This window comes from Amblyraja radiata, chromosome 9 (assembly GCF_010909765.2).
Source record: "Amblyraja radiata isolate CabotCenter1 chromosome 9, sAmbRad1.1.pri, whole genome shotgun sequence".
NCBI classification, from domain to species: domain Eukaryota; kingdom Metazoa; phylum Chordata; class Chondrichthyes; order Rajiformes; family Rajidae; genus Amblyraja; species Amblyraja radiata.
Genome location: NC_045964.1, coordinates 44,592,442 through 44,618,909, shown reverse-complemented (window position 1 = coordinate 44,618,909; position 26,468 = coordinate 44,592,442). Strand labels below are relative to the sequence as shown.

Here is a 26,468-nt window from a genome sequence, read left to right as displayed (position 1 = left end):
AATATGAAGATATATGAAGATATTGCTATTGCTAATATGAAGATATTACTATATGATCTTTGAGCGCCTCTGGACGCAAACAGCCGGGATTCATATCTCGCGGCATTGACCGCGGCCAGGGCGCGCGGCACCCTGGGATACTGGCAGACTCGCAGCCTCAAGTGCAGGAGGAACAACGGCGGTGGAGGACTCGGAGGGGGAGGTCGACGGCAGCGGCGAACAGGACTAGACGCCAGAAGAAGAAGAAGGAGAAGGACGGACACCACCAGCAGCACCAGCGAGGGAGTTACGCGTGAACCCAGGGTGCAAAGCCCTCGGAAACCAGCCCGCCAAGTCCCGGCCCCTCCTAGGGAATCCCGCTTCCGAGGGGCCGGTACCGAGGGTCACCAATTCAGGTGAGCGGCTTTTCATCAGCCACGTCCCGGATGCGAAGGCAGGGTGCGGGCCTGTGCTTTGGCGGAGGAACGTGTAGCTATCTATTTTTTAAAAGAAAATCTGTAACTTTTTAATATAGGTAAGGCAGCTGGTTAGGCCGCAGCCACGGGCTCTCGTGGTAGTAGCGCCTAGCAAGCTGAGACTTGCACAGTTAGTTGCTCGGTGGTGACTTGAGTCGCAGAAGTAGCAACCTTCCCCACTCGCTCCTGATTATTCAGATCCGAACTGAGACACTGCGGGGAAAACTGAGCCCCCCACACCGACGTTAACACTAGACTGTTCGAGATATTTACTAATTGCATTCTCACCTCGCTTCTGTACGTTTTGGTGCTTTAACGTTACGTTATGGAGTCATACAACGCGGAAAAGGGCCCTTCCATTTCGACCAAGATGCTCACCTTAGCTAGTCCAATTTGTTTGCGTTTCGCTCTCAACGATCGTATTTATTTACCTATCCAAATGATTCATGTACTTGAGTTAAATGTCACTGTTCTTCACAGAAGGCAGATTTAACAGTTGCAATCAGTTAAAACGTAATACAGATTGCAGGAGTTAAGATGGAACGCTATTACTCTCTCTGTTTTTGTTTAAAAATTCTCTTCACTCTGATATCCTGTATGGCAATTTTGCTTGATCAAGAATAAGATCATTCTTATGATATGTTTACATGCATTACAAGTTTCATAACCATAGTATGAACATGTAACTCAGACTAACATTCAAGTGTAGTACTGAGGCAGTGTTGTAGTTGCAAGGAACCATCTTTTAGCAGAGGAAAGGTGAAGATCTTAACAAGCAAAAGTCTGGTGACTTGAATATTCCATCCTGCTGGCACCAAAAGAATTTGAATTCATCTTGCTGGTGAAACATGGAAACTACATTTGTGCACATAATGGTCCAAAAGTAGTTCATTGTGTGAAGATCCTTGAAATTTACTAATACTTATTTTGAGAAATTTGATAATGTGTTACTTTCCTGTGAAAGTAACTTACACATGCCACTTAATGTCTGTGTTCCCATTTTCCAGCTGACATACCTGGTTAATGAATGCTTGAATGTTAATTTTCTAACCTAGAGACTGGGCAGTAGAAATGACTATTAAAACAAAGCTTTTCATTGTTTTCTGATTATGTGACAATAATAATTCAATAACAATCCAAATATTTCCCATGAAACACCATGAATTTTGGAGCAAAAACTGCACAATTAGCCAAGCTCCAATTAGTCATGTGAACCTTGAAAATAAGCAGTGTTATCAAGGATTTTCTCTTTCCAAATGTCGGATGATGGGAGAGAAGGCAGTTGGGTGATTTTTGTTGTTGTAACAGCAGTTTAGATTTTGCTTCCTTTTTTATTTTATCCAAGCGGCAAGCATGTAGAATGCAAGAAAGCGCACCTTGGGTTTTGCTGCCGTGCATTTTACCCAAGCGTAAAGAAGACAAAAAGCAATTTAAATCATGTGCATCAGTAAATTCATTCGTTTGTGTTTTCTTGTAGTTGTGTTGACGAACAGAGAATCTAATATATTAGATCAATTTATCTTTTTATTGTAACTGTTCAAAAGTAGTCTTAAGACATGCATTAACTAATGGGGTCAGGCAGTATCTTTGAAGAACATGGATAGGTGACATTTTGAAACATCACCTATCCATGTTCTCCGGAGATGCTGCCTGACCCGCTGAGTTAATCCAACACTTTGTGTGCTTTTTTGTAAATCGATATCTGCAGTTTCTAGTATCTCCTAAGGGTATGCATTACTGAGTTTTATGCCAAATTGGTAATTGCACTATAGAAAAATTAGTTTTGATTATGATTCATTATTCTTTGTCACTCAATTGTTAAATGTTGACTCTGGAAACTAAGTTAAAGTTGACATTTTGAAGACTGGAACATAAGAATCTTCATTGTCAGTCATCCCTTTAGGCAATAATCTTCTGTGCCCTTGTACGTCTGCCAATTTGTTTCATGTGAATTCTGTAGTTTTGAGGGTTTTGAAAATGCTTTTTTTTAATAGTGTTGATTTATTAGCCAATAACCCCACAATCAGTGATCCTACAAAATAAGACATGGAGTGCTGGAGCAACTCAATAGGTCAGGCAGCATCTCTGGAGAACGTGATGCTGCCTGACCCACTGAATTACTTCAGCACGATGTGCCTTTCTTTGATAAACCGGCACCTGCAATTCCTCGTGTCTTATCAGTAAACCAACCTTGTTATGGCAATTTAAGGCGAATGCAAATCAGCAGGAAAAAACAAGTGCTGGACTAGCTCAGCAGGTTAGACAACATTTGTAGAATGGACAGGGGATATTTTGGGTTGGGACCCTTCAAATGCTGTCTGACCCACTATGTTACCAGCATTTTGTGTGTTTTATTCAAGATTCCAGCATCTGCAGTTCCTTGTGTCTATAAATTAGTGGGATCTGGATTTGTATTTTATATACAACAAGGTTGCACAGTGATATAACATGTAAAGTGTTCTTGGCTGATGTACATTTTTCAATCACAGTCCAAGAATGGATTTCAGAAATCCATGATAACAATACAGCTTTTCAGCATTCAAATGACCAATTTGGGGAAAAATAATTTTTGATCAACTTTGCTTATTTATGTCTGGCTTTCAATTTTCTTCTGGTGAAACTTAAATTTATGAATAAACATAATTATTGTATGAGAGTTGTGAGTCTAATATAGAGTGCCTTTTTAGAAGTGAACATAAGAACTTTTATTAGGTTGTGCATGGGATCAAAATGAGTCTCCAGGTAGAAAACGGGTCTTTTTTTGGATGCCTGTTAGTCGACTTTTGTCAGTAAGTCAGAAAATATACAAAAATCACTATGATAACTGCACTTCCACAATATTGTAATGAATGGCATCAAAAGCACATAAGATTGATAAGAGAGCAATTACAAAAAGTGAATAGAAACTAGTTTCAATTATAGTAAAGTAAAGTAGCCTTTATTGTCATTCAGACCTTGTGGTCTGAACGAAATTTTGTTGCCTTGCAGTCCTACATATAGTAAAAAATGGCAAAAACACACACAAAAAACACAAATTAACATCCACCACAGTGAGGTGAATACTCCTCACTGTGATGGAAGGCAAAAGTCTTCAGTCTATGTCTCTTCCCTTCATATTCTCCCTCTGCGCCGAGGCGATCCAGGCTTCGGATGTTGTGACCCCGCCGGGCGATGGTAAGTAATGTCAGTCCCGCGGCTGAATCCAAGCTCCGCGAACGGGCCAGTTCAGCTCCGCGGCCCGGGGTGGTCGAAGCCGCCAAAGCTGCGGCCCTCCAGTCCAGAGGACACAGCTGTTGTCGCGGGAGCGCCGGAGAACAGGTCACCAACCTGCGAGCTCCCGACGATGTCGGGAAGGAATGTTTATACGTATGCCATTTATAGGAAGGAATGTTTATACGTGTGTCAGTCTTTTGAATTTAATGTTAAATTTGTATGTTGAGGGTGTCCATAGGTCAGGTAACGCAGGGCTGGCTTTCAAATAACTTTTGAAGTGCTTGACAACAATCAGTCATTTACAATATTGTTACGTCATATATGTTCTATCTGAAGTCAGACAGCTGGAAATACTTTCGGTTGGGACCCTTGAGACTGATTGTAATGGGGGGAAGCTGGAAAAGAAAGGTCAGGGCCAATGAGAAAGGGTTACCAACATCCCTGTCCCCATCCACCTATATTCCTCCTTCTGGCTTTCTATTTCACTCTTCTTATCTGACACCCTTGCTCCATCCATCTGCCACCTCCATCACCTGTATCCACCTATCACTCACTGGGCTTGTTCTGCTGCCACCTTTCTTTGCAAGCTTTCTTCCCTCTCACTACTTCTGAAGAATACTGCTAATAATTTTGTTGGCTTTGGTTATTTGTTGGCTTTGACTATCTGGGGTTTGAGTGTGAAGTACAGGAGAGCAATGCTGCCCAGTTCAAGAATTCAATCGTGTTTTATCTGCCATGTGCATTGGATATGAACTGTGAAACCGTTAAATTATTTCATGTTACAGGAACATTAGATGCAACACCAATAAATATGTAATAAATTATCCTTCATTCAAGTAAACTGGAGCATGAGAGTACAAAAAACAAAGTACATAGAGCAACCATAGTAGTACAAAGCCATGGTGGATTGGTGCAGAGGTAGGGTTATGTAGGGTGATTCAAACACTTAATGATTAAAGGGAAGAAACTGTTTTTGAACCTGGAGGTAATGGTTCTTGGGCTCCTTTAACACCTTCCCAATGGTAGCAGCGAGAAGAGAACTAGGGTGGTGTAGGTGTTTGATTATATTTGCAGCCGCCTTGAGGCAGCAATGCCTGTAGATCCCTTTGGTGAGGAGGTCAGTATCTGTGATGGACCTCTACTTTCTACAGCCTAATTTGATCTTGAGGATTTGAATTACCAAACCAGGCCACGATACTACCAGTCAATTTCTTAATGGGGCAAATGGGTATTTAAGGCCACCGATCCGATTCCGTGAGGCTACTTGCAACAAGACACCGGTGAGATTCTATGAACCATCAGCAGCAGCACATCTGTAAGCATCCACAATCTCCGGCTTGGCGTGTTCTTCACTGCAGGTGTGGGAATTTTAAACCAAACCAGAATTGCTGCAAGAACTCGGCCAGTCATCTTTGGAAAGACATTTTGGATCAATGATCCTTAGTCATAACTGGGGGAAAAAAGTAAAGGGTGGACAGAAACCCAGCAGCTTTCAGAAGAGAATGATATAAAATTTGGATGTAGGAATAAGGTGAAAGCAGATAAGTAAGGAAGATAGATAAAATAATTCAGAAATTAGAGAAAATAATGGATGGTAAAATTAAAAAAATTATTAGTACTTGATTGTGTATGCTTTGAGATAATTTGGAATTTCTAGTTACAGGGAAATAGTTTTTAACTGGAAACTGAGTATACATGAGGGGATGGGAATTTAAATTTACCCTGATTAATTTTGGAGACAAGATGGAAGGAGGCTTGAGTGGAGGATAAATGCCAGCATATGTTTATAGGCTACATTGCCTGAATTTGTTCACTGTTTCTATGCAAAGTGATTTAGGAAATAAAGACCATGAACGGAGGATACAGAAGTATGAAATCATTGCACATTATTGGAACATGATGTAAAGATTGGCTTCTTACTCTGTTTTCAAATGAGAGAGAGAGACGCTTAGTAGGGTGCCATTTTTTATTTTTTTTTAAAGAGCAGGGTGGGGTTGGGAGGACGGATGATATATTAGAAAAAAAACAAATCATGCCTTATGGGTCGAACTGAGAAACAAGAAGAGCAATCTCTTTTGTCAGGAGTTTACTATGCACCCTTAGTCTGCAGAAAGTAGAAGAGTTGATCTGTAAGTAAAATTAACAAGACACCAACACAAAGGGATTTCATCTTGTCTAATATTAACTGGGATCTGAGCAGGGTAAAGGTATAAAACCTCCAGAATCTGTGAAATGCGTACAAGTATTTTTTAAATGAATTCATTGAAAATCCATTAAATGGGTTTTATTCTAGGTTTAGTTTTGGGAAATGGATGTGGGGCAGTGAACATTATGATGGTAGGGGAGCATTTATTAGATTTAACAAAATAATGGAATTCTGACCAAAACTGTTTTTAAAGCTTTAAACTGAGGGAAGGTCATTATAATTGGGATGAGTTTGTGATTCTGGAGCAATATACAATGGGAAATCATAATCTAGGCATTGCTGAAGAGGATTCAGTGCAAATACGGAAAACAAATAAAATTGCAGGTGTGGGAATTTTATATAAAACTAGAAATGCTGCAAGAAATTTGGCCAATCATCTCAGGAAAGAGTATCCAGTTATAGTGTTTTAGGTCAATGGCACTTAGTCGTAACTGGGGAAAGAGAAGGGTTTACAGATTTCCAAGGCAATCTTGAGAGAGTAATATTTTGTGAGACCAAAGATTGTATGAAAAAATAACACATAGCTGGAGGAACAGCGAGTCAAGCAGCATTTGTGGAGGCAGAGTGATGGTTGACATTTCGGGTTGACACCTTGTATCTGGATTGAGACAGAAAAGAGGAGATGAGATGAGGGGTCAGAGTGAGGCAGGAGCTGGCAGGCAAAAGGTGGTTGCAGACGGTGCCAGGCTGAGATGGAGTCTGAGAGATCCGGAAAGAGAGGGGAGGCATTAGTAATTGTTCCTAAAGTGAAGTCTGGTAAAGCAAATTTATATTTCTTATTACAAATGTCCTTGAAACTGTAGTGGATTGCTGCCATCTTGAACTAATGGGGAGGATTACATGTATTGTGCTAGGGAAATAAGAGATTGCCGACACAATTGGAGTGAAAAATAAACTGCTGAAAGAAGTTGATCAAAAGGCAAAGTGCTGGAGCAACTTAGCGGGTGAGGCAGCACCTGTGGGAGGAATGGACAAATGATATTTCAGGTCAGGATCCATCTTTAGTTCCTTCCTCTGTGCCAAGAATGGGACCAACTCAAAATGTCGCCTATCCATTCATTCCGTATATGCTGGCTGACCCGCTGAATTACTCCAGCACTTTGTGTTTTGCTGCATCTGCAATTCCTTGTGTCTGCTTGAAGACATTTGTGGTCAAGCAACATCTGTTCAGGCAAGAGAAACGCATCACTGTTTTCGGTTGAGAACCTGCCACAGGACTGGAAGAGGAGAAAAGATGATCAGAATATAGAATTATGGGAGAGGAGTTTGGTAGGTATGTGGGTTACCTGAAATGAGAAAATTCAATGTTCATACCATTGGTCTTTCAGACACCAGGTGGAATACAATGCCCTCAATAATGTTTGGGACAAAGACCCATCATTTATTTATTTGCCTCTTGTACTCCACAATTTGAGATATGTAATAGAAAAAAATCACATGTGGTTAAAGTGCACATTGTCAGATTTTATACATTTTGGTTTCACCATGTAGAAATTACAGCAGTGTTTATACATAGTCCCCCCATTTTAGGGCAACATAATGTTTGGGACCCAGCAATGTTATGTAAATGAAAGTAGTCATGTTTAGTATTTTGTTGCATATCCTTTGCATGCAATGACTGCTTGAAGTCTTCGATTGATGGACATCACCCAGTTGATGGGTGTCTTCTCTGGTGATGCTCTACCAGGCCTGAATTGCAGCCATCTTTAGCTTATGCTTGATTTGGGGGCTAGTCCCCTTCAGTTTTATCTTCAGCATATAAAAGGCATGCTCAATTGGTTTCAAATCGGGTGATTGACTTGGCCACTCAAGAATTTACCATTTTTTTAGCTTTGAAAAACTCCTTTGTTGCTTTCACAGTATGTTTGGGATTATTGTCTTGCTGTAATCAGCAGTTGTATCATCAATGAAGAAAAGTGAGCCAGTATCTTCAGCAGCCGTACATGCCCAGGCCATAACACCCCCACCACCGTGTTTCACAGATGAGGTAGTATTCAAGATTCAAGAGAGTTTATTGTCATGTGTCCCTGATAGGACAATGAAATTCTTGCTTTGCTTCAGCACACCAGAACATAGTAGGCATGACTACAGAACAGAACAGTGTGTCCATATACCATTATATAAATATATACATACGTGAATAAATAAACTGATAAAGTGCAAATAACAGATCATGGGCTAGTAATGTTCAGAGTTTTCTCCGAGCCAAGTGTAATAGCCTGATGGCTGTGGGGAAGTAGCTATTCCTGAACCTGGTCGTTGCAGTCTTCAGGCTACTGTACCTTCTACCTGAAGGTAGCGAGGAGATGAGTGGGTCCTTTATGATACTGCCAGCCTTTTTGAAGCAGCGACTGCGATAGATCCCCTCGATGGAAGGGAGGTCAGAGCCGATGATGGACTGGGCAGTGTTTACTACTTTTTGTAGTCTTTTCCTCTCCAGGGCGCTCAAGTTTCCGAACCAAGCCACGATGCAACCGGTCAGCATGCTCTCTACTGTGCACCTGCAGAAGTTAGAGAGAGTCCTCCTTGACAAACCGACTCTCCGTAATCTTCTCAGGAAGTAGAGGCGCTAATGTGCTTTCTTAATAATTGCATCAGTGTTCTCGGACCAGGAAAGATCTTCAGAGATGTGCACGCCCAGGAATTTGAAGCTCTTGACCCTTTCAACCATCGACCCGTTGATATAAACGGGACTGTGGGTCCCCATCCTTCTCCTTCCAAGGTCCACAATCAGTTCCTTGGTTTTGCTGGTGTTGAGGGCCAGGTTATTGCGCTGGCACCATATGGACAGTCGCTTGATCTCTCTTCTATACTCTGACTCATCCCCATCAGTGATACATCCCACAACAGTGGAGTCGTCAGCGAACTTGATGATGGAGTTCGCACTATGTCCGGCTACGCAGTCATGAGTATAGAGTGAGTACAGCAGGGGGCTGAGCACGCAGCCTTTAGGTGCTCCAGTGCTGATTGTTATCGAGGCTGACACATTTCCACCAATACGAACAGACTGTGGTCTGTGAATGAGGAAGTCGAGGATCCAATTGCAGAGGGATGTGCAGAGACCCAGTTCTGCGAGTTTGGTAACCAGTTTGGAGGGGATGATTGTATTAAATGCCGAGCTATAATCCATGAATAACAGCCTGACATGTGAGTTTTTGTTGTCCAAGTGGTCCAGAGTGGAGTGGAGGGCCAGCGAGATCGCATCCACCGTTGATCTGTTGTGGCAGTAAGCGAACTGCAGTGAACTGGCAGGAGTGAATTAATAGCATGGCCAAGGTGGTGTCGGTCCTTGGTGATGCTGGCTGCCTTTTCTTGAGGCAGTGCCTTTAGATCCCTTTGATGGTAGGGATGTAATCTTGCTGTATAATTAGCATACCAAATAATTCTGCCTGCACATGATTGGTTCGTTTCAGGAACTCCGACTTGACCCTCAAGACCGTGACCTCTATTGGTCCGGCAAAGCGGGTGATACAGCATGGTTCTGAAACCATGTGTGCTGGAAAATCGGTGATGGATCTGTACTCGCTATTTGGTCATTTTGTATTCCCTACCTTTATTTGTGATCCCCAGATGCATCTTTTTAAAAATCATTGTAATGAATACCTGGGTACAATGAAAAACATTGTTTTGCATATTATCCACGCAAATCGTATCACATCATCGCCCATCAGTTAGAGGGGGAAAAATAAACTAAACAAGTATAGTGTTACAGCCAAAGGATCAGGAGGGGGGGGGGGGAGAGGAAATTATACTAGGATTGCAACAAGATAATTTCTTATATGTTCATATACACATCTATATAACAAAAGATAGATGCAAAATGCTGGAGTAACTCAGCGAGACAGGAAGCATCTCTGGAGAGAAGGAATGGGTGATGTTTCGGGCCGAGACCCTTCTTAAGACCTCCTCCGCCTGGTCCTCAATTTTAACAACTTCTCCTTCAGTGACTCTCATTTTGGACCAGCATCTGCAGTTCCTTCCTACCATATAACCATATAAACCATATAACAATTACAGCACGGAAACAGGCCATCTTGACCCTTCTAGTCCGTGCCGAACACGTATTCTCCCCTAGTCCCATATACCTGCGCTCAGACCATAACCCTCCGTTCCTTTCCCGTCCATATAACTATCCAATTTATTTTTAAATTATAAAAACGAACCTGCCTCCACCACCTTCACTGGAAGCTCATTCCACACAGCCACCACTCTCTGAGTAAAGAAGTTCCCCCTCATGTTACCCCTAAACTTCTGTCCCTTAATTCTCAAGTCATGTCCCCTTGTTTGAATCTTCCCTACTCTCAGTGGGAAAAGCTTATCCACGTTAACTCTGTCTACCCCTCTCATCATTTTAAAGACCTCTATCAAGTCCCCCCTTAACCTTCTGCGCTCCAAAGAATAAAGCCCTAACTTGTTCAACCTCTCTCTGTAACTTAGTTGCTGAAACCCAGGCAACATTCTAGTAAATCTCCTCTGTACTCTCTCTATTTTGTTGACATCCTTCCTATAATTAGGCGACCAAAATTGTACCCCATACTCCAGAATTGGCCTCACCAATGCCTTGTACAATTTTAACATTACATCCCAACTTCTATACTCAATGCTCTGATTTATAAAGGCCAGCACACCAAAAGCTTTCTTTACCACCCTATCTACATGAGATTCCACTTTCAGGGAACTGTGCACAGTTATTCCCAGATCCCTCTGTTCACCTGCATTCTTCAATTCCCTACCATTTACCATGTACGTCCTATTTTGATTTGTCCTGCCAAGATGTAGCACCTCACACTTATCAGCATTAAACTCCCTCTGCCATCTTTCAGTCCACTCTTCCAACTGGCATAAATCTCTTTGTAGACTTTGAAAATCTACTTCATTATCCACAACCCCACCTATCTTAGTATCATCTGCATACTTACTAATCCAATTTACCACACCATCATCCAGATCATTGATGTACATGACAAACAACAGTGGACCCAACACAGATCCCTGTGACACCCCACTAGTCACTGGCCTCCAACCTGACAAACAACCATCCACCATTACTCTCTGGCATCTCCCATTCAGCCACTGTTGAATCCATCTTGCTACTCCACCATTAATACCCAACCATTGAACCTTCTTAACCAACCTTCCATGAGGAACCTTGTCAAAGGCCTTACTGAAGTCCATATATACAACATCCACTGCTTTACCCTCATCAATTTCCCGAGTAACCTCTTCAAAAAATTCAAGAAGATTAGTCAAACATGACCTTCCAGGCACAAATCCATGTTGACTGTTCCTAATCAGACCCTGTTTATCCAGATGCTTATATATATTATCTCTAAGTATCCTTTCCATTAATTTGCCCACCACTGACGTCAAACTAACAGGTCTATAATTGCTAGGTTTACTCTTAGACCCCTTTTTAAACAATGGAACAACATGCGCAGTACGCCAATCCTCCGGCACAGTCTGAAGAAGGGTTTCGGCCCGAAACGTCGCCTATTTCCTTCGCTCCATAGATGCTGCTGCACCCGCTGAGTTCCTCCAGCAATTTTGTGTACCTCCAGCACTATTCCCGTTTCTAATGACATTTGAAATATTTCTGTCATAGCCCCTGCTATTTCTACACTAACTTCCCTCAATGTCCGAGGGAATATCCTGTCTGGACCTGGAGACTTATCCACTTTTATATTTCTCAAAAGTGTCAGTACTTCCTCTTCTTTGAATCTCATAGTTTCCATAGCTACTCTACTTGTTTCCCTTACCTCACATAATTCAATATCCTTCTCCTTGGTGAATACCGAAGAAAATAAATTGTTCAATATCTCCCCCATCTCTTTTGGCTCTGCAGATAGCTGTCCACTCTGACTCTCTAATGGACCAATTTTATCCCTCGTTATCCTTTTGCTATTAATATAGCTGTAGAAACCCTTTGGGTTTACTTTCACCTTACTTGCCAAAGCAACCTCATATCTTCTTTTAGCTTTTCTAATTTCTTTCTTAAGATTCTTTTTACATTCTTTATGCTCCTCAAGCACCTCATTTACTCCATGCTACCTATAATTATTGTAGATCTCCCTCTTTTCCCTACACAGGAGGGGGGGGGGGGGTGGTAAATCTGTGGAATTCTTTGCCACAGAAGGCTGTGGAGGCCAAGTCAGTGGATATTTTTAAGGCATTGATAGATTGATTCCTGATTAGTACAGGTGTCAGAGGTTATGGGGAGAAGGCAGGAGAATGCGGTTCGGATGGAGAGATAGATCAGCCATGATTGAATGGCGGAGCAGGCTCTTTATCTATTTATTTATTTATTTTTATTTTTTATTTAATTCTTTATTTCGAACAGAATAAAAGAATAAAAAGCAAGTGTGAAACGGCATACAAAAACAAAACAAGAATATTTATAAAGTGTCATAAACAATATCTATAAATAAATGAAATCGTATGTGTCCGAAAAGGAGCAGGAAGAAGCCAAAGCTTATTAATTCCCACCCCTTATTCAACTGCTTGTAATTATCTTATACAAATTTAGCAGCTATATGTACACCATATGTACACCAGCAGCTATATGTACACCAAATTATTTACATTTATACACTAATCAAATATTTACAAAGTCATACAAAAAAGAGAGAAAAAGAAAAGAAAAAACCCTCGTATACTATACAGTATCTTTTTTTAGTCATATATACAACCCATCACCCTATAATCACCCTTCCCAATACAATCAGTATAACAAATATCACAATCACCTATCCTCGTCCCAATATCCTTATAAAAAGTGTTTTTGTACATCTTTTTAAACTGAATTATGTTTGTGCTAAGTTTTATCTCCTGTTCCAGACCATTCCACAAATTCACACCACAGATTGCTATGCACATACTTTTAAGAGTTGTTCTGACATTGAGTTTTTTTAAATTATGTTCCACTCTCAAATTATACCCACCCTGTCTTTCCATAAACAGTTTTTGTATATTTCTTGGAAGTAAATTATTTCTTGCTTTGTACATGATTTGCGCAGTCTTAAATTTAACCAGATCGGCGAACTTCAGTGTGTGTGACTTTAAGAATAATAAATTGGTATGTTCAAGATATCCAACGTTATTGATAATTCTTATTGCTCTTTTATTGACTTGATGTGCCGAATGGTGTAATTCTACTCCTATTCCTTATGACCTTATGATCACTATAACAGTCAGGAGCCCTGCACTGATCCCTGTGGTACACCATTGGTCACAGACTTCCATTCACAAAAACAACCCTTCACCATCACCCTCTGCTTCCTATTACCAAGCCAATTTTGGATCTAATTTGCTATTTGGCATGGAGACCATAGGTTTTGACTTTTTGGATTTTCTTCATGTGGGACTATGTCAAAGGCCTTAGTGAGGTCCATGTGGACTACATCTCCCATTCTCCTCTCATTAATATGGCTGTTGTCACTCTTCAAAAAATCTATTAAATTGGTCAGGCAGGCTTCCACCAACAAAACTATGCTGATTGTCCTTGATTAATCTCTGCTGTTCCAACTGTAGATTTATTGTTTACTTCAGAACTTTGTCCATTGACACCCCTATCACTAATCTTAGATGGAATTACTGTGTGCTTTGATGATGGGGGGAAAAAACCCCCAAAGCCAACATAGTATGAACCTTTAAGTTTAAGAAGGAACTGCATATGCTGGAAAATCGAAGGTAGACAAAAATTCTGGAGAAACTCAGCGGGTGAGGCAGCATCTATGAAGCGAACGGACTAGGCAATGTTTCGGTTCAAAACCCTTCTTCAGACTGATGTGAGGGTGGGACGAAGAAAGGAAGAGGAGGAGCCAGTGGGCTGAGGGAGAGCTGAGAAGGGGAGGAGAAAGTAGGGACTACCTGAAATTAGAGAAGTCAATGTTCATACCGCTTGGATGCAAACTGCCCAAGCGAAATATGAGGTGCTGCTCCTCCAATTTACGGTGGTCCTCACTCTGGCCATGTTGGAGGCCCAGGACAGAAAGGTCGGATTCAGAATGGGAGGGGGAGTTGAAGTGCTGAGCCACTGGGAGATCAGGTTGGTTATTGCGAACCGAGTGGAGGTGTTCGGCGAAGCGATCGCCAAACCTACGCTTGGTCTCACCGATGTCAGCAGCGGCCTCTGCAGTCCGTCTGCGTTTTTATTATTTTATGTCTATGTTTTTATGTAGTTTTTGTTATTTTTTGTTGGGGTGGGGGGGGGGGGTGGGGGGAACTTTTAAATCTCCCTGCACGGGAGACCTGACCTTTTCTTTGTCGGGTCTCCGTTGTCGTTGGGGCTGCAACGAGGAGCGGCCTCCAACAGGAAGACCGGGGGCTGTGGTGCCGACTACTCACCTCACCGTCGCGGAGCTGGCCGAGTCCAGAGCGGGTGGAGCTGTGGTGGACGCTGCTGCGGCCCGACCTCCGGAGATTCGGTGGCTGCAACTGCGGGTTTGGCGGACGGCGGGACCGGGAGCCCGCGGGTCCCTGCTGGGAGACCGCTTTTCGGGGCTCCCGCAACGGCGACTTCTCCCGCCCGAGTTGCGGGGTTGAAGAGCTCCTGGAGCGGGGCCTTACACCATCGCCCCACGCGGCTTGGAATGGCCGCGGGACTCTGCGAGCGCACGCCGGGGGCTCTAACATCAAGAACCCGGTGTGCGACCTTGCATCACCCGGCGTGGCTTTAATGGCCGCGGGACAATCGCCATCGCCCGCCGGGGGCTTTGACTTTGACTCTGACATCGGGGGGGAGAGTGCAGTGGAGAGATAAGTTTTTTTGGCCTTCCATCACAGCAATGTGATGGATGTTTATGTAAATTATGTTGTGTCTTGGGTCTATTTGTTTGTAATGTATGGCTGCAGAAACGACATTTTGTTTGGACCTCAAGGGGTCCAAATGACAATAAATTGAATTGTATTGTATGTAGAGCAGCTGACACCTAGAGCAGTCGATGCAATTGATGAGGTTGGAGGATGTGCAGGTGAACCTCTGCTGCACCTGGAAAGACTGTTTGGGTCCTTGAATGGAGAAGGCAGGCATGGGTTATTGATTTAGGACGATCAGCCATGATCACAATGAATGGTGGTGCTGGCTCAAAGGGCTAAATTGCCTCCTCCTGCACCTATTTTCTATGTTTCTATGAGTCAAGGGGGAAAGTACAGCGACAAGTGTAGCATTTCCTGCAGTTGCAAGGGAAAGTGCCCGGAGAGGGGGTGGTTCGGGTGAGAAGGGACGAATTGACCAAGGAGTTCCGGAGGGAGCAGTCTCTGCGGAAAGCAGACAGGAGGAGATGGGAAGATGTGGCAAGTGGTGGGATCACGTTGGAGGTGGCGAAAATGTTGGAGGATAATTAACCTCATGGAATTATTTTATGGGAACAACAGTGATGGTAAATGTGTGATTGGGATTGTTGGTTCTATTGTTCTAACAGAGTAGAGTTGGTTGGGCCAAACTAATATGTTGTAAATTCTATATATTGGAGATCTTTGGATCCAACTCTACTAGTTAATGCTGTAAATGCATTTTGGGGTATATTTTGACTAAATTATGCAACAGAACTAAAACAAAAGCCTAATTTTAGTGTACAGTTACTGGTGTTGAGATCAGCAATGATGGACACAAGGAACTGCAGATGCTGGTTTACAAAAAAATACAGTGCTGGAGTAACTCAGCAGGTCAGGCAACATGTCTGGTAAAACTGGATAGTTCACGTTTTGGGTTGGGACCCTTCAGAAGTAGAAAGTAGAAGTGGTATGAAGAATTTTGTGTCTATCCTTGGTGTGAACCAGCATTTCAGTTCCTTGTTATTACAATTGTTCAGCAAATTCATTTTAGTGCATGTGCTTAAGGACAAAAATGAACGTATCTTGTGTTCAAATATTCTGCAGGCACTTGGTTTTCCATGTAACAATGTTTAGCTTGAACAGTAAATGAAGGATCTGTGATGCATGATTCCTGTAGGAAGAGAGAGAGAAAAAAAGTTATTGTTTGAACATTCCGACAGCAATGTATTACTTAATTGTTTTATTCTTTAACATTGTCTATAGGAAATGTTTTCTCATTTTCTAACTGCTTTAATGGTTCACGGTACTTTGGATGGATGAGTGAGCAATCATGTTATGACAGCTGGCTGACAGAGCAGTGAATGGCTGGTACCAGCTCATGGCTACGCCTAAAACAAAACTGTCAGATAACATTTAGCAGCTTTGGGTGGTCTTTTATCAGTCAAGTGCTCGTGATATGTTAAAACTCATCCCAAAGAGTCTAAGCCTGTTTGTTCAGGAGTAATAAGAATGTGACAGACTTGCTGCAAGTTGGATATGTTGTGAAAAATTAAAGTGCAGCTGGGTTATACATAGAAGCATGATGTTCCCTTGGGTATTTTTACGGATACACCCGCCAATCATATCTAACTTGGTTGGAAAATATATATTTTTAAATTAGTTTTGTTTTGCATTTCTTTAAGATGATCAGTGCTTTACTGCAGGAATAAGATTGTTTGGTAGCCAAAATAATTAGAATTGAATTTCTTGTATAGAATTTACTGTAGATGCTAAGTCAGGACTAAATTTCTTTAAAATTATATGCTGTGACATCTCTTTGCTCTGAAATACTGCTTTGTCCCTCTGAATCTCCAATGTACTGGCAGCCTCCACTTGTATTATGAATTAGGTACACAAAAATGCTGGATAAACTCAGCGGGTGCAGCAGCATCTAGGAGCGAAGGAAATAGGCAATGTTTCGGGCCCCGAAACGTTGCCTATCTCCTTCGCTCCATAGATGCTGCTGCACCTGCTGAGTTTCTCCAACATTTTTGTGTACCTTCGATTTTCCAGCATCTGCAGTTCCTTCTTAAACACATGTATTATGATGTATTTTGGTCTACTTTGTTCTCTGACTATTCTACTGTGTGGTACAATATGCATATACCTATATACCTAAATTTAGTTAGGAACAGTTGATTGTATGAAATGGGTTATTTTAAATCATTTTGGTTCTTTCAAGATTAATTCTAGTAGTTTTTAAACATTAAACAATTGATAATGCACTATTTTGTCTTTTGAATAGTTGAACTTGTAATGCAGATAGAGTCATAGAGTGGAAACAAGCCCTTCGGCCCAACTTGCCCACACCGGCCAAAATGTCCCAGCTACACTAGTCCCACCTGCCTGCATTTGGTCCATATCCTTCCAAGCCTGTCCTATCCATGTAAGATGTAAAATAATGTCTGATAACTTGCATCTGTGTACAGGTCTACAAATTTGGAATTTTATTACAATTAGACATTATAATGACATAAGACATTAAAATGTCATTACAATTTAATAATTTTTAAATATGCTTGTTTTATTAAAGGCGACAACATTTGGGTGCAATTAAATATTTGTCATATATTTTGCTGCAAAATAACATTTTCTCCCTTCTGTTTCAGTGTGTTTTGAAGTAAATGTGGTAAGACCATTTTGGTAAGAAGCCATGCCAGTTCTCCAGATCTCAGGATATCGGAATCGATGAAGGAGGTGTCTGGATGCCTTGCTTTGAAATTGCCTCTGGTGAGAATATCATTTAATGACAACTTGTATGAGGGGAACAAAAAACGCATGCTTCAATTAACCAAATAATAAGTAAATTTTCATGCAATGCTGGCATAAGTCAGCAATTGTAAAAAAGTTTTGTAGGTTCTGTATCAGGGTGCAACATGAAGATATTCCAATTTATCCTGCATATTTATGATTTAAAGTGTCATCCATATCTAGCATTTTATTTTCTTCCCAAACTTCTGTCTTTCACTCCCATGTGCCCCCGTTATAATACTGTAAACCCTCTTATTAACGGATCCCCTTATAATGATTTTTGGTTATAGCAGACAAACCTGCTAACGCCACCCAGCTTGCACTGCCACCTCAGTCCCAGCTTCTGACGCCACCCCGTGGTCGCAAGGTGCACCAGCAAGCCTTTCTTCACCCACCACACAGTCTAGTTGACACAGCTGTTGTTGCGGCTCGTACTAGCTCCTGGAGACGACTATTTCTTTAGGCCGCTGCCACCAACAGGACACGCCCGGTCACCATGAGATTCCTTATCTTCCTGTTGGCCTGTTACTTTGTCTACTCGGCTTCTACTCACACCCTCCATCGCAGCCACCTCCTACTTCTCCTGCCACTTTGTCCACTCGGCCTCATTCCCCCCCCCCCCAATGCTGCAGCTGCCACCTCCTCTCCCGGAGTCACCGACTTACTCTATTTTGGAGGATGTTGGACAAAACATCTGGTGAGAGGGGAGGGAGCCCCATGATGACGGAGCATAACCTGTCTTTAGCAGCGGATTAAGGAAAGTGCATTCATTAGGGGGCTACAGCGTAACCCGCAACTGCAGCCATGTCAACCAGTGAAGAAGAGCTCACTGGTGCAGACCTTAATGCTTAGTTTTAAGGTGAAACAACACAAAATGCTGGATTAATGCAGCAGATTGAAAGGGTCCCAACATCACCTGTCCATGTTCTCCAGAGATATTGCCTGACTCGCTGAGTTACTCCAGCACTTTGTGTCCTTTTGTGTATTAACCATATTAAAGCCCCCCCCCCCCCCCCCCATCATCTGCAGTTCTTTGTTTCAACTACATACAATAATAATACCGTACCTGGTTGTGGCGAAGGATCGGCTATGATGGAAACTGTCTCTCTTCCCCCCCCCTCCCCATATGGTGTGTTATATCGTGTTTATTGTATATCTCCTTGTTTGTGTAGCGAGCGCCAGAAAATAAGATGTCTATCAATTTATTCCAACCGTACCCGGCTAGCTATCCAGTATCAGTGATATTTAGCACAATATATTTTGCAGTATACTTTGGAGGGAAGGACTGAGTTGCATTCCAGAGATATGTAACTACTAAGTAGAAATGGGTTTATTTTTCTTCAATGTCCCCTTCCTCCAGCCATGAATAAAATCTAGTGTGCAAGCACTTAGCTTGTTTATCCTGTAAATACAATTTGATAGTTTTGACCGCCTGAACACCTTTGCTGAATGGTGCAATTAAATTGAAGGATTTAATTTTTTTTTAATGTTTGGATGAAATAATAAGTATTTTCATTGCTTTATACATTTTTTTTAAACAATCTCACTTAGCCAGTAAATATTCAAAATATGTAAGAATTTGGTTTATAATTCAAAGAGACAAACTTTAATGGATTGCCAATTTAATGAAATATCAATTAAATGATCAGTTGAATAATCAACTGGGGAATCAAGAACGAGCTGCCAGAGAAGATAGTTGAGACAGGTAATATAAACAACATTTAAAAGACATTTAGACAGGTATAAAAATAGGAACGATTTAGAGGGATGTGAGCAAATTAGATTAACGTAGATGGGGCATCTTGACAGCATGGACAAGTTTGGGCGAAGTGCCTGTTTCCTTGTAGCCTGTGTCTCCATGTCCCCTGATATGCTTTATTTAGTGTGCTTTATAAAAAATTAATGTGTGTAGCAGCAATTTATTTGTTTTCTGTAGTTGCCTTTCCTTTGCAAACCCCAATGAATTGTACTAGGGTCATAACTGCACTCTCAGTTAACAACATGGATCAAGAAACAGCTTTTACTGTCTTCCACTAAAATATTGTTTTATTTTTCTTTGCTTCTGGACCATTGTAAATTTATCCTGCATGACTAGAATTTGCACATAAACAACACTCTTTTCTATTTCTATTCTCTGCTTACTGCCCCTACTCAGCTTCACACTGCTTGCAAGTCCAACTGCACCTCTCCACTTTTTGATGGTCACCTTCTATGGAAATATCTTGTTGTACCAAAAGGTAAGCTCCAAAACAAACATCTAAAAATCTATTTGTCTGTTTTATTACTTTTCCTCTCTTCTTCAACTTTGACTTTTCAGGAACTGCTGTTACGCAGAAGCAGGCGCGATCAATAATTTACCATCATTTTTATTATATTAGAACTAGTGTTAGGAGGGTGATTATTGAAACAATATTCTATTAAATATAATTAAGATTTAGCTTCAAAGATCATTGACATGGAGAATTCTTGAACTCTGTCACCATTTTAGGATGTGTAACAGAATTAGAACTATTGCATTTTCTAAGTATATTATCAACTCGTGTCCTTTTCATTGTCTCATGACTCGCTTCTCTTCACCAGGTAAACATTTGTTCCCGTGAGCAAGTTGGCTTTGTTGTACTTGGGACTCCAAATGAGGCACAAAGATGTGATGTGAACAGATTTTTACGGTGGGTTGCATTGAGGTGTTCTTGCAAACTTGGACCTTCAATATTTGATCAGCCTATTCATGATTTTCACAATTTGGTATCATCCACATATTAAAAAGTACCTACCTCAGTGCTGATCTGTGATGAACTTGCACGTTACTTTGTTCTATGACATTACAGATATTTGTACCACTTTGTTCTTTTTCAGATATTTTTCAGTTCATTTTGGAAGCACTCCAACCATGGCTTTTATTGTAACTTTGTGCTAGTCCCCCATATATAACAATGTTAAAAAAAAAATCACTAAAATCTAAATAAATACGTAGGAAATTTTTCCTCACTAAAAGAAATACGTGAAAAAAATTCTGAGGTCAAGGCTATTTCCTTGAGTATTATAATGGACTCGGAGCTTTGGCATCATTTAATATATTCCTTGCAAATTGTAACAGTTGAATCTGATTTTCCTAAAATTTTAGCAAGGTACAGTTTTTTTTTAATGTGTTGCTGGGCTGTGCCACCCTATGTTTTCATGCTGAGGTACAGAAATGTTTAAAGTACTATTCTACCATCCTAACTTTAACGATGAGAACAACTGCATTTGAGTTGTACCTTTCCCTGTGCATTTCCTTTGTAGAAACTTGTTCAGTTACAGGGGGAATATGCAATTCTACTCTGGCAGCTATACTCGGGATCAAACCTGGGTCACTGGATCTGTGAGACGACCATTAAATATACCAGGCTGCAAAATGAAATAAATTATTTATTCCTTTAAATTGATCCTCATGTTTTTCATCTTTGCTGTATCCAATACAAATCTGGCAACAGCTTTATAACAAATGAAACGCTTTATAACGAATTTCACTTTTAGTGGATGGTCTTGCCGATGCCACTCCCAGCTCGCTCTACTAGTCTGACCACTCACAGTTCCGGCTTCTGATGCGACCCTGACTCGCAATGTGCACCATCGAGACCTTCCTCACCCCCTCCGTATTGCCTGGTTAATGTGGCTGTTATTGCGGCTCATGTTGTAGGCTCTGGAGACAGCGCTTTCTTCAGGCCGCTGCCACCGTCAGGATGCGCTCAGTCACTGGGGCTCCCTCCCCACTCACCGGCTGTACTTGGTCTCTACCCCCCCTCCTCTCCTCCCTCCCTCCCCCCCCCGACAGCAAAACAACACCAACTAAACTCTGAACTGTTGTGGTTGCACTAGGGACTTCAGGCTTTTGTTTTGTTTTCAGTACATATGACAAGTAAACACTCTTGCCTCTTAACATAAGATTCTAAACTATAGGCATCTGGGAAACAAAATCAGCTACATTTGATTTTGGCTAATAAAGGGGGTAGCCTGCTTTGCAGTAAGTATAGGGATGCAATTATGCTTGGTATTGTGGCTTGCACAAGACTGTTCTGTCAACTGGCAACGATATGTTTGTAGAATGCCCAATTATAGGGGCTGGAAGCTTGATCTACAAATTTAGGCCATGTGAGCTTGAACACAAATTCCTATTGTGTAATCAGCTGATACTACTATGATTTCAAGACTAAGTTTTGTGGGTATCTTTCACGGTACACACAATTTTGCACCGCTTTTCTTGCTAGGTATTTGTTTTTAAAGAAATCAAAATCTACAGTTATATTGTGATCATTTCTCTTCATTTCTAGGTTGGCAACCATGCATCTGAAGCTGCACCCAAAGCTACAGCAGAAAGATGCATCTCTTGAATCAAGCCAAGAGGCACTTAGAGGCCTTCGGTCAAGCCACCACACAACTGTAGGGGTTGAAAGATGCCAATCTACCTGCAATAAACCATTGTGCTGTAAATCCATTGCTTTGGCATCTCACATCAGCTTGTGGTGTCCAAGACCTTTTGGTTTCATTTCCCAAAATAAAATGTGCAATATGAGGAATCCAGCTGATAATGTTAGTTTTAATGGAAGAAAGAAACAAGTGTCTGAAAATGTTCTGCCTCCTTCGATTCATCAGGAAGAAGGGGAGGCACAATTGGATATCTGGGCAGTCATAAAACCTGGTAACACGAAAGAGAAAATCGCATTCTTTGCAGCACATCAATGCAATAACAGGACCAGCGCCATGAAAGTAAAGAGCAGTTGGGATGCTGAGGTCACAACTGCTAAACGCAGAAGGAAATCGGTTGATCTAGAGAAAGTAAAGATTCAACCAGTGAGAAAAGAGAGCATTGATAAAAGGTATTTGCGTGCAGACCCACCAACAAGCAGTAACAGTGATGAGAATTCATTTGTAAATATTGATAAACAAAATGCTGATGGACTTGGTCATAGCAGCTCTCTTTCTGTGGCAGAAATGGTGGCTCTTCTAGAACAAAGGGCAAATTCTCTTCTCCCAGACTGCAGCAAACCGTTTACAAATGCCAATGCTCACTCGCCGAGTGTTGTGCATTCAAAGGGAGGGTCCTCATCAGTAGAAGCCATTTCACATACAGGATCGGAGCCTGGTTTAAGTCACAAAAAGTCCACTGAAAATAAAAAACTACAGGGTGAATATGTTCGAGTTATCGAAGTAATAGCTAAGCTTGAATCGGAGTGCTTAAAGAATCAACACAACAGAAATGGACAAGTTAGGAATAATAGCTTTCGGAGAGAGGTGGGGAGGGTTTTGCTAACCGATCCACATCTTTTGGAAGAAAGCATGAAGAGTACAGGCATTATTAAAAAATCAACTAATGTACCCAGTACAGTTGATAACATTGGGCAAAGCAAAGAACAATGCTGTCATATAAGCACAAGCTATACTAAGCCATGCACTGAACCACTGGATAATGCCACAAGTGTTCCATCTCCAGCTATTAGCTTTTCAGGTGTGGTATTGGATCTCTCTTCTAAAGAGGCTTCATTAACCCACAAGGAAGCAATGTCATTGCCAAACAGTTGCAGAGAACGTTGCAGTCATGATGCTGAGGTATCAGTGGAGTGCTGTAATGCCCCGTCACTGTGTTGGGAAATGGACAATAAGTTTGTATCAAACTTTACTTTTCCAGAGAATGGTATGGGTGAATATGCAACTGATTTTATTGTCGATGAGTTAGAGTCTTGTGTGGCAGACAGGAATATGGATAGGGGGGTGAAGGAAGGAACAGAATGTAGATCTATAACTAGACTTCATCCATGTGAGGAACCCCTTCCTGGAGAACTCTTTTTCACACTTGAACAGTCCCATATGGAAAACTTGGATTCAAATGAAAATACTACTGAGGAAATCCTGGATATTGCACAATGCAGGGATCACTTTCTGATTGCTGAAAGCAGAACATTCAACCGAAGTTGCTCACAAACAAATCGGGACAATTCACTTGCATCTTTTGGAACAATATGCCCTTCTTTAACTGAGCCCATTCCTCTCAGGAGGCAAGTATCTCATGAGTTCCTGGAAACTCGCTTCAAAATCCAACAGCTCCTTGAGCCTCGGCAATACATGGCCTTTTTACCGCACCACATCATGGTGAAGATTTTCATGTTTCTTCCTACCAAAACCCTGGCAGCTCTCAAATGCACGTGCCATTATTTTAAGTTCATTATAGAAAACTATGACATTAGGGCAATAGATTCACGCTGGGTCTGTGACCCACGATACAAAGATGATCCATGCAAGCAGTGTAAAAAGCATTACTCAAAAGGGGATGTGTCACCGTGTCGGTGGCACTCAAAGCCCTATTACAAAGTTCTACCCTATGGGCGTTCTTACTGGATGTGCTGTTGGCAGACAGAAAAAGACTCACCGGGCTGTAAAATTGGGCTTCATGATAATAACTGGGTGCAGTCTCATAATCATATCCAACAAATATGTGTAAAAAGTGGAGAAGATTTTTGAAGTTTAAAAAAAGGTGAAATTGGTTTAGTCTGACTGGCGATGTAAAAAAAAAAAGTTATTGAATTGTTTGCTTCCTATCAAAATTGGAATATTTTGTTGGTTCTGCACTGTTTACATTGTACAGTAAAAACATGTTAGCTTACGTGAATCTGCATGAACCAAACTGCAGCAGGCAATAGCTGTGAGAAGTGCAGTATTTGCTCTATCATGTGTTTGATTTATGATAGTGTTGTACTGTTAATGTAGCTGTCACAGCAACAAACCACTACAATGCAGCTATATCAGTGTTGCAGTTAGTCTATTTTAAGTAATGATCTTTCTTTTGAATAGATTGTATATTCTACCTAAAATTACATTTAAGCGCAAAATATTGGCATGGAAATGAATAAATCTGAACAAAATTGGCCACCTGGGACTAACTGAGAATTATGATGGTATGTGTTGCTTTACAATGTTGGGTCAAATTCAGAACTTTATTATTGGCACTGCAGAATTACAGGTTATGCAAAATGAAATCTGATTGAATGTGGCATTACTTGAATTGTCACTGTCAGTGTACAGCAATGCCTACGTTGAATTAATTAGTCTCAGATTATTTTTGGGGGGGATGGGTTTTTACTGGTCTAAAAGGTTTGGTGGTATATATGGAGAGTTATATGAACTATTGTACAGTGATCATTTTACTGAGATGGATGTTTTAATAGGATTTACCAAATTTGTGTTAATAGCATATAACTCAACTGTACATCAGAAATAAAATTCATTGTGCCATGGCAAACAATTCTTTGGTCCAATCGATATAATTCAATTATAATTTTAATCTTGTTGGCTGAAAAGAAAAATAGTTTAAACAAACCCACAAAAAGAAATCAAACTCTAAAATTTATCCTTGGGTATTAAAAAGAGATGCGTGGAAATTAAGTCTCATTCCCACATATAACAAGAATGGGCTATATTTTAACCCAAACATGATAAATTGCCAGCCTTTAACATTAGCACCTCAAATTAGCTTTTGATTTGAGTTAAGTCAAAACCCTTGTTCCATCGTCACTTTAAAAAGGATTCTTCATGGCTATCTTTTTTTAAATCTCAAAACTGAAAGCAAAAGTGGCAATTCGGGTCTTTGCATGAATAACTTTATTTTCTCAAGTGTGTGAAGAAATGACATTTTATTTTAACTGTATTACACTTTGTTCTCTACCTGCATGAATATAAAATCCAAATATCCTGAGACAGGTGAATCTTAAGACCAAAACAGGGAATAGTCACCAGGACATACTTGGTGGAAAGATGGAAAATGACAAAACTGGTAATCGGCCTAGAAAAATAACCGTTATTCTCTTCTCCGTGGATGCTGATTTGCTTCTTTTTCTCTTCACATGCAATATTTTGATCTTTGTGGTTACTCCAAAGAGTAAACGTAAGGATACCAAATATAAGGATTTATTTTGCTAAGTAAATCTTTAAAGTGCTTTTATTACTGCCTTTGTAAGCTTAGGGTGCACAATTGCATATTTGTACATTATTATGTTTGTTGTTAGAGCTAGGATTTTTTTTTTTGGCATTGATACTGTCTTTTAAATGTGTCCCTTTTGAATCTCAACCTTTTCAAAGTATCCCATCCATGTATTTTTTTTTTTTTACTTTACTTTCAAATGGTGCCTAAAATTGTTCATTTGTTAGCTACTGAGTGAATGCTGCCTAACCTGTAACACTGCATATGGCTTTGCATTGTAATATATTTTATTCCCCCTAAACCTGCCGCTTGCTCCGAAACATGTGCTAATTGCAAGGATGTCTATTTACACTTCAGCAGTTAGGGAGCACAATTATAAAGCTGCTGTTTCTGTGTATCATGTACATTAACTTGCAATTTTCTATAATTTTAAGATCTACAAACATAAAACAATGTAAAATGAATAAATGTGGGACATTAATAGAACAAAATTACTGGTTGTAGATGTTTGGTATCTAACTATGGAAATTAATTTATCCCCTTCTCTATATTAGAACTGTTAAAGGTTTTTCTTTACTATACACATACATCAATCAATATGTTGGAAGCTGTATTAGTCTCCAAATATTCCATTTTTCATAAAGCCAGATATTGTGTCGATAACAATTTATTTCATCCCTGAAATGGATTGTTGTATTTTTGTCTACAGTGTTTTGCAATTACACACATTTGCCTAATCTTTAAATCTATTCCAAAATGTAGGCCTTGGATCATAATTTAAGCTATCTTGTTTTGTTTTATCTTTAGGATATGTTATTAGTGCATCAGTAGCATTTAAATTATTTGTTTGTCATGTCTCTACATTGTGGCCTTTGTCTGTTTTATTGTGCAGATATTCTCATGTATGTAATCATTTTGTTTTGTTATGCAATCTCAACCTTTGGAGCTGTTTGTAGGTCACAAGAAGGTGGTAGTTTGCATATATTATCCCTGCTCTGTGCTGTTAATTCTTTCATGATGTAACATGAAAAGCTTTTGAAGCAGGGACTATAGTCCAACTGACCTATAAGTTGGTCTGTGG

General features: G+C 40.6%; 2 protein-coding genes across 3 annotated transcripts in view; both read left to right on the top strand.

Annotated features, from left to right (window-relative positions):
• lgals3 (galectin 3) overlaps window positions 1-1,961 on the top strand; it is a gene marked incomplete at its 5' end in the record, with an annotated part of 32,624 nt that extends 30,663 nt beyond the window's left edge. The window contains 2 exons of the mRNA XM_033026449.1: window positions 491-497; window positions 1,951-1,961. The remainder of the gene's footprint in view (window positions 1-490; window positions 498-1,950) is intronic.
• fbxo34 (F-box protein 34) lies at window positions 118-25,878 on the top strand. 2 transcript variants are annotated; one of them, XM_033027240.1, is made up of 4 exons: window positions 118-395; window positions 17,295-17,415; window positions 20,017-20,105; window positions 21,747-25,878. In XM_033027240.1, the coding sequence occupies exons 2-4, from the start codon at window positions 17,374-17,376 to the stop codon at window positions 23,929-23,931; spliced, it is 2,316 nt and encodes a 771-aa protein (XP_032883131.1). In that variant the 5' UTR covers window positions 118-395; window positions 17,295-17,373; the 3' UTR covers window positions 23,932-25,878. The 2 variants fall into 2 exon arrangements, with proteins under 2 accessions (XP_032883131.1, XP_032883132.1); XM_033027241.1 differs by lacking the exon at window positions 118-395 and adding an exon at window positions 19,592-19,673 and having other exon boundaries at window positions 17,291-17,415.
• The last annotated feature ends 590 nt before the right edge of the window (window positions 25,879-26,468 follow it).

What these genes read in the sequence shown, in the direction of transcription:
- fbxo34 (XM_033027240.1), top strand. Translation starts at nt 17,374, where the DNA reads ATGAAGGAGGTGTCTGGATGCCTTGCTTTGAAATTGCCTCTG. An exon ending in TTGCTTTGAAATTGCCTCTG is followed by an intron (nt 17,416 to 20,016) that starts GTGAGAATATCA and finishes TCTCTTCACCAG; the next exon opens with GTAAACATTTGTTCCCGTGA. An exon ending in GATGTGAACAGATTTTTACG is followed by an intron (nt 20,106 to 21,746) that starts GTGGGTTGCATT and finishes CTTCATTTCTAG; the next exon opens with GTTGGCAACCATGCATCTGA.